The 13,122-nt window shown below is 44.5% G+C and overlaps 1 protein-coding gene across 4 annotated transcripts in view; it reads left to right on the forward strand.

Moving 5' to 3' along the window:
- The window catches only part of LOC144680376 (uncharacterized), a 99,796-nt gene that overhangs the window by 11,747 nt on the left and 74,927 nt on the right, over positions 1–13,122 (forward strand). For all 4 annotated transcript variants that reach the window (XR_013576555.1, XM_078541341.1, XM_078541342.1 and 1 more), the window contains exons 2-3: positions 3,905–3,983; positions 7,636–8,102. Coding sequence is in view for 3 of the 4 variants with exons in the window: in XM_078541341.1 (XP_078397467.1) it covers positions 3,905–3,983; positions 7,636–8,102 (546 nt within the window). In the remaining variant the exon portion in view is untranslated. The remainder of the gene's footprint in view (positions 1–3,904; positions 3,984–7,635; positions 8,103–13,122) is intronic.

Below are 13,122 nucleotides of genomic sequence, written 5' to 3' on the forward strand. Positions count from 1 at the left end.
AATAGCCTGTTCCAAAGCTGTCAGTTCTAAGCACTCTGAGTAGGGCAGGATGGGTGTAGATTTAAACTGGCTCCATGCCTTCAGACTGACATCGGGAAGCCCTGCTCAATACATGAAATTGGATCAAGATAGTGTAGTGTACACAAAAACTATGGAAGTAGTTGATGCTGTGAACATTGGAACAGCAATAGACTATCTCCTTCAGCCTTGAAAATGTCAACTGTTGCTCAACATTTGCAGTTTTTAGAGGGAGAGTTCCAGATTTTCACAACGCTTATTGTGAAAATGTGTTTCTGGATTTCACTCCGGAACAGTTAACTCTAATTTTAAGAGATCATGTTCTGGACTCCCTCACCAGAAGAAATAGTTTCTCCTTTCTACCTCCTTGTGATGTGACTGCATGTGGTGGGTTCCCTGGGGGAAAGGGTGCTGGGTTTGGGAGATTCAAATAGGGGGCACCTTTGTGTCACGCTGCTATTTTGCACTTTGTGCGTATGCTGTTTCATGAAGCTGGCTGACTGTAATTAGCTGATGAGAGGAGGAAGCCTTGGATCCAGTGGAAATTTGTAGAATTCCATATAGCACAGGTTGAGGCCATTCAGCCCATTGTGCCTATGTTAACACTTTGAAAGAGCTATCCAATTAGTCCAACTTCTTTCCCCATAGCCCTGCTTTTCAGTACTTATCCTATTCCCTTTCATGTTTGAATCTGCTTCCACACCCTTTCAGGCAGTGCATTGCAGATCATAACACTTCACTTTTTTTTTGAAGAATTTTCCTCACCTCACCATCTGCTTCTTTTGCAACCTATCTTAAATCTGTATCCTTTAGTTACCAACCCTCTTTGCAGTGGAAATAGTTTCTCCCCATTTAGTCTATCTAAACCCTTCATAGTTTTGAACACATCTATTAAATATTCCCTTAAGACAGAAGGTTGTGGTTTTAAGCCCCACTCTAGAACTAGCTCACAAAAATCTAGACTGATTCACCATTCCAGTACTGAGGGAGCTCTTTAATGTCGGAGATGCCATCTTTCAGATTAGATGATGAGCGGAGGCTCTGTCCATGCTCTTGGGTGGATGTAAGAGATTGTGAGACACTATTTTGAAGAAGAGCAGGGGTGTTTTCCCTGCTATCTTGGCCAATATTTATCCCTTAGCCAACATCATAGCAATAGATGTGCAAATTGGCTACTGTGTTAACCAAAGTTACAACAGTAATTATAGTCCAAAATTACTTCATTGGCTGAAAGGTGCTTTGGGATGTCCAGTGGCCATGAAAGGTGCTTATAGAAATTTAAGTCTTTCGTTAACACTCTGCTCTAAGGATTGATCCACAGTGAGTCTCTGCTACCATTCGCTGTGTAGAGATTAGCCTGTTCAACACTTGCTGGTGCTGTACCCCACAAGTTGCTAGTCACAGGTGCTCTTGTTTGGCAGAGACTCCTGCAGCCAGTTTGAGAGATTGACGTTTTTAGATAAATTTACCAAATCTGATTAGATGTATTCCGGAGGTTTTTATCATGCAATCTCCCGCCTCCGTCTACACCACCCCCTCAAAGAGCCATTTCTTTTTCCCATTTCCAATATTTCATAACTAATAAGTGAGTGTTTAAAAAAAGTGGAAAACACGTTTCTTAAAAAAAAAATAGCTGTGCGATTTTGTTCTCCCAGGTTTTTTTTAGTCGTTGTTGGCTGTCCCTTGATTCGAGGATGACTTCGACTCAGGTTTGTGAGTTTCTTCCATGGGTCTTCATGTGACTGAACAGACCGAATCCCAACACACACGTCTTTGGGTAGTGGCTGGGTTCTCTGACGTTTATTCTTTCATGGGATGTGGGCATCGCAGGCAAGGCCAGTATTTGTTGCCCACCTTGGATTGTTCTTGAACTGAGTGGCTTGCCAGGCCATTTTGGAGGGCAGTTAAGAGTTAACCACATTGCTGTGTGTCTGGAGTCACATGTAGGCCAGATCAGGTAAGGATGGCAGATTTCCTTCCCTAAGGAACATTCATGAATCAGATGGGTTTTTACAATAATCGATTATAGTTGCAGGGTCACCATTACTGGGACTAGCTTTCGATTCCAGTTTTCATTCATTGAATTTAAATTCCACCAGCTGCTGTGGTGGGATTCAAACATGTGTCCCCGGAGCATTTGTCTGGGCTTCTGGATTACTAGCCCAGTGACATTACCATTTGCCGCTGTCACCCCGGTGATTCATATTTTAATTTTTGGATACTCCAGGGCCATTGAGGAGGATAACCCTCTGCTCAAAATCCATCCTTTAGCCAAAATCGGTTTTAAAAAAAAAACAGAAGGGCTGGTTGTTCATGTTGCTGTTCTTAGTGGGATGTTGCTGTATGCAAATTAGCTGCTGCATTTGCCTACACAACAGTGGGTTGGTGTATTCAAAGTATCTCATTGTATGCTAAGTGCTTTGAGATTCTTGTGAGTTGCAATAATCAGGTTTAGTCATAACCTTTTTGTCTTGCATTGATATAACGTACAACTTGAGATCAAGGAATTACATGTTTAAAATAGAACCTCATTAAAGTATAATATGTTAAATGGTATTTATATATAGATAAAGTAAATCCAGGTTAATACTTATAAGCTGAATTACAATTAGCGGAAAATAAATTTAAACTGGGCATGAGGACCACCTTCTTTACTGAGAGCGATATTAAGTGTTTGAAATAAACTGTTGGCTCATCTTGGTCAATAGAAAAGCATTAGTGTTGTTGAAATGTTTCAAACTGTTTCACATAGTGAATTGCTGAAAGGTGGAGACTGTTGCTATATAGGCAGATTCTGTGCCACACTTTCCAGCACTTCCCAACGCTGACCTCTTGAAAGGACAGGGGCCGCAGGCAGATGGGAAGACCACCATCTCCAGGTTCCCCCTCCAAGTCAATCGCCAGCCTGACCTGGGCATGTATCACTGTTCCTTCATCGTTGCTGAATCAAAAATTCTGAATTGGCCAAGCGACTGGCAGGGAGGGCATATCTTCAATGTGCAGCCTGCAGCGGTTGAAGGCAACTCACCACCACCTTTTCAATGGTCATCTGGGTATGGGCAATAAGTGCTGGCCTTGCCAATGTTGCCCTTGTCCTAAGAATGAATTTGAAAAAAATAACTGCAGAAAATTAAATGACCAGGAGGAAATGTTTTATTTCAGAATGGCCAGGGGCGACTGTGTCTGTGTCTCTCTGTGTGGTAGTGAGTATTGTGGTGTCAGCTTAAGATGAATCTCACACATTAGGATGCACCTTTAGAAGGCTCACAGGTGGACCCGCTCTAGCTCAGGCTGAAAATGTGAGCGAGCAATAGACAGGTCTTCTCTCAACCCAAAGAAAAGCCAAAGTATGTTCAGCCAAATCACTATTATGGAGCAGAGTCCATTGACACAGCTCTGCTAAACTGGACTAGGTTAAAAAATGTCTTTATTATGCTTTTTTTCTTTAAGTTTCTTCAGTAAATGAATTTTGCATGTGTGTGTGGGTGCTTGGAATATAATAGATCAGTCTGGAGTGGGTGAAGCATTGGAAAAGATGCACTCCTGACTTTGGGCCTGCATCACTTACTCAGTAAGGCCAAGAAGAGACTGTTTGCCTTCAAATTGATGGGGGAGCTGGCAAACTATAAGGGTGAACATCTTTAAACAATTGACGATGGAGGTATTTGATGGCAGGTGAAAGGCTATACAATGAAACCTCCAGAAATGTGCCCAACCAGAGTTGGCAACCCTGCACATCCTCTCCTTGTTCCCTAGATGGCACCATTCCTGCCATGCCACGCCTCCAATATGGCGGTGTGGCTGGAGCTGCTCACTGATCACGTCACCTGCTCCTCTTTTTATCCCTTTCAGTAATGTGCCTCATCTTGCCAACTTGTCTCCGTAGATATCCTACTCACCAAGAGATGAGGACAACAGCGACGACTCTGAAGGAGAGAATCAGGAACTGGCACTGATCGACCAAGGTGGGGAATGAAGGCCTGGTCAGTCCTGCATTGTTAACCATTCTCAGTAAAATTGGAACCAACTGTGCACGGGCACATCTAAATGCACAATATGTAAATTGTTAGGGAAATGACTTAAAGCCTACATTTAAAAATGGATGTGGTGGGCAATTTATTTGGACTTTTAATGACCTTTTAGCCCTGGCTGCCCTTTGACCCCAGACCCACTCACTCTAATTGAGGCAAAGTGCTGTTTTCAGGAGCCTTTCACTTGCAAGTGCCCTATTTTTGTTGTCAAACAATGGACATCAACACTTCTTCTATGAGCATAGGTGAACCATCTGGTAGTTTGTTCAAGTGGCGATGACTAATGTGTGAGGGAAGGCAGTGAGTGTCGCACTGTTTGACCTCAAAGAGCGTCACAGTCTTTTCCCCCTTCCCCTCCCCTCCCCCCAACCGCTTCACCACTTTTCACTTTATATTTGGACTCATTGGTCATTGGGTGGGAACCTTGGTTGGTTTTATTTCTCCCTGTCCAACCCCTTTTTTTCCCTTTGGCTAATAATTAAACCCCCCCACCCCCCCCCCCCCCCCCCCCCCCACCACCACCGCCCCCCGGGACCAATGGCCCACTTCAGATCACATGGAGTGTATGCTTTTATTCACCACTAAGTTTTAAAGTTGCCCTCCCTTGGTGTACATGTACACCACAAGAGAATTAGACCTCACCTGGCACTGAGGCTGCTCTGGGTTACCGTAACCAGGTAACTGCTTAGTGAGCTTCAGTAACCTAGGGAACATTGAGATCCCATTCACAGTATCGAGGGTTAGGTTACATTTTAGTTAAATACGTTTCCTTTTTAAGTTGAGAATTCTTCATGTTCTACCTACTTGGTACATTGATACATCAGTGTATCCCTCAGCTGTTTTACCTTCACCCACCCACCCACCCAAGTTTTGATTGCTGTTTTATAATTTATCAGTAGACCTCCTTCCATTAGTAACGGCCAATAGCTGTTTTCAAATTGCACCCCCAGTCCCTGGTTATCTCTCGAGCTTATTCTGGAAGGCATTTAAACATGCGGCAGGTGGGGTGTTGGGGGGAATGGGTGGAAGCACTGTTGGAGCCCTACAATCTGCCAATATCTCTGTGTTCCTCCATTTTAGGTCTCTTGCACATCCTTGATTTCCTTCGCTGTGCCGTTAGTGGTTGTGCCTTCAGCTGTCTAGGCTGTAAACTCTGGAATTCCTTCATTTAAACCTCAGCACCTTTTTCTCCCCCTTCCTCCATTTTTTTTTAGGATGCGTCCCCTCCTCTGTCTCACTATTTCTCCAAAACACTAGCTGTGGGTAATTGTGTAATCAGTGCAGAAAATTGCCCAGCTATGTCCTGTACACAAAAAGCAGGACAAATTCAACCTGGCCAATTACTGCCCCATCAGTCTACTCTCGATCACCAGTAAAGTAATGGAAGGGACATCAACAGTGCTATCAAGCGTCACTTGCTCAGCAATAACCTGCTCACTGATGTCCAGTTTGGGTCCTGCCAGGGCCGCTCAGCTCCTGACCTCATTGCAGCCTTGGTTCAAACATGGACAAAAGAGCTGAACTCCCGAGGTGAGGTGAGAGTGACTGCCCTTGACATTAAGGCAGCAGTTGACCGAGTGTGGCACCAAGGAGCCCTAGCAAATCAGGAGTTGATGGGAGTCGGGGGAAAACTCTCCACTGGTTGGAACCATACCCAGCACAAAGGAAGATGGTTGTGGTTGTTGGAGGTCAGTCACCTCAGCTGCAGGAGTTCCTCAGGGTAGTGTCCTCAGCCCAACCATCTTCAGCTGCTTCATCAATAACGTTCCTTCCATCATAAGGTCAGAAGTGGGGATGTTCGCTGATGATTGCTCAATGTTCACCATTCGTGACCACTCAGATACTGAAGCAGTCCATGTCCAAATGCAGCAAGACCTGGACAATATCCAGGCTTGGGCTCACAAGTGGCAAGTAACATTCATGCCACACAAGTGCCAGGTAGTGACCATCTCCAATATGAGAGAAGCTAACCATTGCCCCTTGACATTCAATGGCATTACCATCACTGAATCCCCCACTATCAGCATTGGCCAGAAACTGAACTGGGCTAGCCATATAAATACTATGACTACAAGAACAGGTCAGAGGCTAGGAATCCTGTAACGAGTAACTGGCTTCCTGACTCCCCAAAGCCTGTCCACCAACTACAAGGCACAAGTCAGGGGTGTGATGGAATACTCTCCACTAGCCTGGATGAGTGCAGCTCCCACAACACTCAAGAAGCTTGACACCATCCAGGACAAAGCAACCCGCTTGATTGGCACCCCTTCCACAAACATTCACTCCCTCCACCACTGACACACAGTAGCATCAGTGTGTACCATCTATAAGATGTACTGCAGGAATTCACCAAGGCTCTTTAGACAGGACCTTCTAAACCCATGACTACTATCATCTAGAAGGACAAGGATAGCAGATAGATGGGAACACCACCACCTGGAAGTTCCCCTCCAAGTCACTCACCATCCTGACTTGGAAATATATCATCGTTCCTTCACTGTCGTTGGGTCAAAATCTTGGAACTCCCTTCCTACAGGTGTACCTACACTACATGGACTGCAGCGGTTCAAGAAGGCAGCTCACCACCACCTTCTCAAGGACAATTAGGGATGGGCAATAAATGCTGCTGAATTAATTTTTAAAAAAAATCACCTCGTGAAACGTGCGCTGCAGGAGTTCTTTACCCCTCCGGGAAGGAATTGGAAAGAGGAGGGATGATGAGGAAAATCATGGTTTAATGTTCAGATGGTGTTAAACGCGGCTTTTTTAAGGATACGGAAATGTTGGGTGGAGAGTGAGGGAGGTTTTGTTTGTAAACTCGCTCATGGGATGTGGGTGTCACTGTCAAGTCTAGCATTTATTGCCCATCCCTAATTGTCCCTGAGTAAGTGGCTGTGAGCTGCCCACCTTAACCATTTCAGAGAGCAGTTAAAAGTCAACCATATTGCTGCGCGCCTTGAGGCACATATAGGGCCAGACCAGATAAGGTTGGTTGGCAGATTTTGTTTCCTAAAGTAAATCAGATGCATTTTTACAACAGCTTCATGATCACTATTACTGACTTTGTATTCCCGATTCACCGAATTTACGGAATTTAAAGTCCCCAGCTGCCGTGGTGAGGTTTGAACTCGTCCCTGAATCGTTAATTCGGATTACTATGTAGTGACATAGCCACAATACTAGTGGCTGGGGTTCTATCCTGTTTGCAACAGAATGAGTTAATGTTGGAGTCAATGCAATGTGTTTGGACTTTCAATTAACGAATTTTCAGCTTTTATCCCGTAGTTGTAAACATACTAAATAGAACATCTTATTAGATTCTTGAAAATGTTTGATAGAACTCTTGAGAATTATCTGGCCGATATCTTTCTCAAGCTGTGATAAACGTGTACGGGGGATTGTTAAACGTACGCTTTACGCAGCAACCTCATTCCGAATCCAAATCGTGACGCGGCTTATTTTCAATGGCATGGGCATGATGGGCTGAATGGCCTCATTTTGTGCTGTGTCATTCAGCAGCTTTTTCTTTTGTTAATTAAAGATGTGCTGCATGAAATGTGATCTTGTTTTTCTAAATTCTTTGCAGAAAGTCAAAGCAATTGCTGCTTGTCACCGTTGTCTCCAAGCCATCTACATAATCAGGAGCACCTTTGCAAAGTACGGACAATATTTGACCCCCTGGACTGCGATAGCTCCGAGGAGGAACTTGAACGCATCAACAGAGAGTTTGGAAGGGAGAAGCGCAAGTGGTCTCAGGTGAACAGACTCAGTTGCTACAGCGACAGTACATCCTCCAGTGACGAAGAAGTCAAAGACTTGTGTGGCATGTCCTTCAAGCCTGTACAACAGGCCGAACAGAAGTACAGCTGTAGCAGCCCTGTGCCCTTTAGTGCCTCCCCTCCCAAGAGACTCCACCCCTTGGTCCGAAGGCCCTCAGGACAGATCATACTGGCTAGTGTTGGCACCTCGGTTGACCAGGCGACCCCGTGCAAAAGGCACAGGCAGGGCCAAGACTTCAGCAGGCCAAGCCTGGACTTGGAGAAAATGCAACAGGTTGGTGCAAAGTTGGCTGTGAATCTAACTTCTGTGGGTGCTACTTCCATGGTTTAAAAATGAATCATTGTCCAGTCCCTGAGGACGGGTAGGCCTGATGTAATACAGTTCCTGCTACATATAGCCTGCTGCTCTGAGGATCTGCATTACAAATAGACCCCACGTGAAGCAACTCCTGAGCTCCGCTCTTCAGGAGGCGATGGGGCCTGTTGATCCTTGAGAGTTCTACGTGGAAAAAGCTACTCGAGTTAGGAAGGTTCAGTTTAGCCCAGTTCCTCAGAACAGGATTGCCCAACAGCCCAGAGGAGTGGTAGACCAAATTTAATACGGGTTCCAAAGGCAGGTAAAAGAATTTAAAAAAAAACATTTGTCCTTGAGACACGTGCATTGCAAGCAAGGCCAGCATTAATTGCCCTCGAGAAGGTGATGGTTAGCTGCCTTCTTGAATGGCTGCAGTCCATCTGGTGTGGACACACACATGTTGCTTCTTTCCTGCAGCAGTTTGATACAACTGAGATGCTTGCTCAGCTATTTTAGAGGACAACCACTTTGCTTTGCTGTGGACCAGCAGGGATGGTAGATTTCATGCTCTGGAAGGTACAATCAGATGAGTTTTAAAGACAATCCAGTAATTTCACGACCATTATTAATGAGGGTAGCATTTTATTTCAGATTATTGTTATTAATCGTATTTCAGTTCTTACAGCTGCCATGGTGGGATTTGAACTTGTGTCTCAGGAGTATTAGTCCAGGTCTCTGAATCACTAATCTGGTAACATTACCACTATGCTACCATCCCCACTGGAATTTGTATAGTACCTTTCACGACCTAGATCCCCAAAGCACCTTGCAGCTAATGAAGTACTTTTGAAGTGTAGCCACTGTTGTAATGTAGGGATAATTTGTGCAAAGAAAACTCCCACAAACAGCAATGCAACAACGATCAGATCCTCTGTCTTAAACTATGTTGATTGAGGAATAAATATTGACCAGGATACCGAGGGGAAAGCACCCCCGCACTTTTTCAAAATAATGCATGGGATTTCTTAGCCGAGAGCAGACAGGGCCTCCAAAAGACAGCACCCCCTCAATACTGCACAGGAGTGTAATGCGTCTTCTTAGGTCGATCTGATGGTAGGAGGGTACCAGGTGAATCCACGGTGATGGTGTGGATGAGGAAAGTCGGCGATAAAAGCAGAGTCTGTTTGCTTGTAACAACGGAAACCATAGCGACAGTGATTTACGATGAACAGGCTCACTGTAACAAGATGCTTTTTCAGTTCAGACCTGTGAAGGGTTGGATTCCTGAGCAGATCCCTGACTCTCACAGCTCGTATCTGCTAACCTGGGGTAATGGTGGAGAACTGGGGGCCTGAAGACTCTTCAATGTTTAACAAGACCCAGGAGGGACAGAGGCGAGTAAAGGTCTAGCTAAGAGGCCTTTTAAGGATAGAGTCCCTTGGTGCACATCACATATTCAGTTCGGAAAGGCCTGTGAACTGTCTGCCAGCAGCACAGAGATGCCAGAAAGGTCTATTAGACTCCTGAAAATGTTTGGTAGGACTCTTGAGAATTAATCTGCTCAAATTCTTTCTCAGGATCTAGTAAACACGCGACCGCCGGCCTCTTTTTCCTACTGCTGACTGCGAAGTGCACGATCTATTACTTTTTGTTATAAAGTGGGCAAATGTAAGTTGTGGACATTTGACACCCAGAAACATGGCAGCACGACCGGTATATGGTTTGACTTACCATCTTACTTGAAGGGTAGCTTTTCCCTTCACCACGCCTCCCCCCCCACTCCCCGCACAGCACCGGCATGCCAATGTTCTGGCCTTGTACTGCGTTTTTAAAAGTGGAAAGGTTTTCATGATATGTTTTTAAAAGCACGTAGGGTCTTCTAAGTTTTAGAAAATATGGGCATAGACTACAAAAGCAAAGATGTAATAATTTTCTTTATCTTTTTATTCAGCTGCTGTTAAAATAACACGTCCAGTTTTGGACACATTTCACTTTTTATTTATTTCTGGGATGTAGGCATCGCTGGCTGGGCCAGCATTTATTGCCCATCCCTAGTTGCCCTTGAGAAGGTGGTGGTGAGCTGCCTTCTTGAACCGTTGCAGTCCATGTGGTGTAGGTACACCCACAGTGCTGTTAGGGAGGGAATTCCAGGATTTTAACCCAGCGGCAGTGAAGGAATGGCGATATAGTTCCAAGTCAGAGTGGTGTTTGGTTTGGAGAGGAACTTGCCGCTGGTGGTGTTCCCATGTGTCTGCTGCCCTCGTCCTTCTAGGTGGTAGAGATTGCAGGTTTGGAAGCTGCTGTCGGAGGAGCCTTGGTGAGTTGCTACCGTGTATCTTATAGATGGTACGCAATTCAGCAACTTTTTGGAAAGGAAGGTGGTATAGGTGAAGCTAATTAGATGATAGTAAGTAATGATTCTGGGGCACTGGGGGGTGGTGGAGCAGTGGGAGGGGTGAGGTTGGGCATGTTAGTAACTTGAGATAGTCGACGTGGTTTAACTTCAAACCTTATATTACAAACTATTTACAAAGACCTCAGCATATGCACAAGGTATACAGGACACAGTCTGTGCTGTACCTCGCCCTCTTGGAGCCTCTCGCTCATCTGACTACTGATGTCACACTTGCATCACTAATATCATCATGGTCTCATTAACATATTAATTAACCCATTACTCTACATTGAACGACTCTGGCACCGCAATTTAGAAGGGATCTATTGGCCTTGAAGGGAGTACAGCGCAGACTCACCACAACGTTACCAGAGTTCCAAGGGTTAGATTCTGAGAAGAGATTATATAAACTAGGTTTGTTTTTCCTGGAATGTACAAGGTTACCGGGTGATTTTGATTGAGGCTTTTAGAATTTTGAAACGAATTTATAGGTAGATGGAGAAACCGTTTTCACTGGTGAGGAGTCGAGGCTGAGGGAACATAGCCTTTAAAATCAGAGCAAAGTTAGGAAACGCTACTTCACGCAAAGAGTGTTAGAGGAATGGATCTCTCCAATTAAAAGCAGTAGATGCTCGCTCAGTTGATGATTTTTAAATCCGAGCTTGATAGATTTTTGCTAGGCGAAGGTATAAAATGATGGCGCATATACAGGTGGCTGGCGTTAAGGCATAAATCCAACCATTATCTCGTTGAATGGTGGAACAGGTTCAAGGGGCTAAATGGCTTCCTCGTGTTCCTATCCTTACAGCCACCGGATGCCCCAAAAGTGCTTGAGAGCTAATATAGTAATTTTTTGAAATGACGTCGCCATTTGTAATGTGGGAAACTTTTTGTAACCAATTTTGGAACACTGGCAAAATCACCTTTTCTTCTTTCAAATTTCTGTAAAAATTAAATGACCCTTCAGTCATGGTGCCTCCTCCTCTTATCCTTTCTGTCTCCTGCTTGCTGTCATCCTTTGCTCCTTGTGATGCACTCTGATGTTGCCTGAAGGATGCAATATGTTGAGTGATTGTTTGGAACTCACGACTAAAGTTTTCACAAGACAAGGAGAAAAGAACAGAACACGTGTGAGAAGGGAGAGACAGAGAGTGCGCAAGAAAGGGAGGAATGTGAATGCCACGCTCACCGTGTATCAAATCATGTGCCATGCTGACCACACCATAACTGGGAGAGTGACCTTGCCAAGCCGATGACCCACAGAATGGTTCCAAGTAGAAGCTTGGGATCATGCACTGGCCCCATTTCACAGCACTGGCTTCCTTTTGAAAACTGTCAATACTTTTTATCATTTGATAAAGAGCTGACTATTCTGTCAACTTTTAATGAAGATTAAAACTGCAAGAGTCGCCTGAATACTGCTGAGTGGAACAATTGTGCTTGCATGCTGATCTGTCTGACCTCTCCTCATGGGCCCTGCTCCGACAAGCCTGCCCACCCTCTCTCATCTGAATCGGGGGAGCCCTGTCCGTGCTTTTTCTCTCCTCATTCCACCTTCTATCAATGGTATTGGTTTGGTCGCTTCTCTTGTGCAATTTGGTGTAGGCTGTCTCATTCTCTACTGGATCTTTTTATGCAGAATGTATCGTGCTGTTGATGGTAACCTTTTAAAATCTGATAATCAAAATGGCTTCCTTTATCTAGTGCTGACCTTTGCCCTCCTATTATATTATACCAAACAGGTCTCACTTAACTGAATAGGAAACAATTGTCTCTTACCCACTTAATATGAGTACACACTTGTATGGAGTAGCCTGAATTACAGAATGGAAATTGGAGAGTGAAGTACTTTGTGAACATTTATCTTTCTATCTAGGACGCCCATATGAAGTCCTGGGCCGTGGAAGGGCGTTACTTTTGGGGGAAATCTCTCTCCCGTTTCCATGAGTTACCTCCAAAATGGCATTTCTACCAGTATGTGATAGCCTGGGGTTTGGTTTATGATAACGGGTGCAGGAATAGGTGTGTAGGGATGGAATGTCGGTTAATAAAAGGTGTCACAATGGGTATGGAGAGGACTTGGAGGGGATGACGATATGTGTTAATGTTGTGTGAGAGACTTGGAGGAGAACTTTGAGACACTGCTGTTCCTTTTTTTATATATATATATGTAATTCTTTTATGGGATGTAGATGACCCTGGCAAGGCCAGAATTTGTTACTCATCCCTAATTGCCCTTGAAAGTGGCTTGCTTTGTCATGTCAGTGGGCAGATAGGAATCAACCACACTGCTGTGGATCTGTAGTCACATGTAGGCCAGACTGGGTAAGGACAGCAGATTTCCTTCTCTAGCGGTTATTAGCGAACCAGATGGGTTTTTATAACAATTGATGGTTTGGTGGTCAGCATTACTGAGACCAGCTTTCAATTTCAGATTTTATTTAAATTAATAAATAATAATTACACTTAAATTCTACCAGTTGCTGTGGAGAAGACATTGTGGTACAATGGTGTGGCGTTTTGTCCAAATGAATGGAATGAGAAAGCATCAGTGGTGATAAGCAATGGAATGGAAGCAATTGGGATGGAAGAGGGATATCGATG

This window comes from Cetorhinus maximus, chromosome 5, assembly GCF_964194155.1.
Source record: "Cetorhinus maximus chromosome 5, sCetMax3.hap1.1, whole genome shotgun sequence".
NCBI classification, from domain to species: domain Eukaryota; kingdom Metazoa; phylum Chordata; class Chondrichthyes; order Lamniformes; family Cetorhinidae; genus Cetorhinus; species Cetorhinus maximus.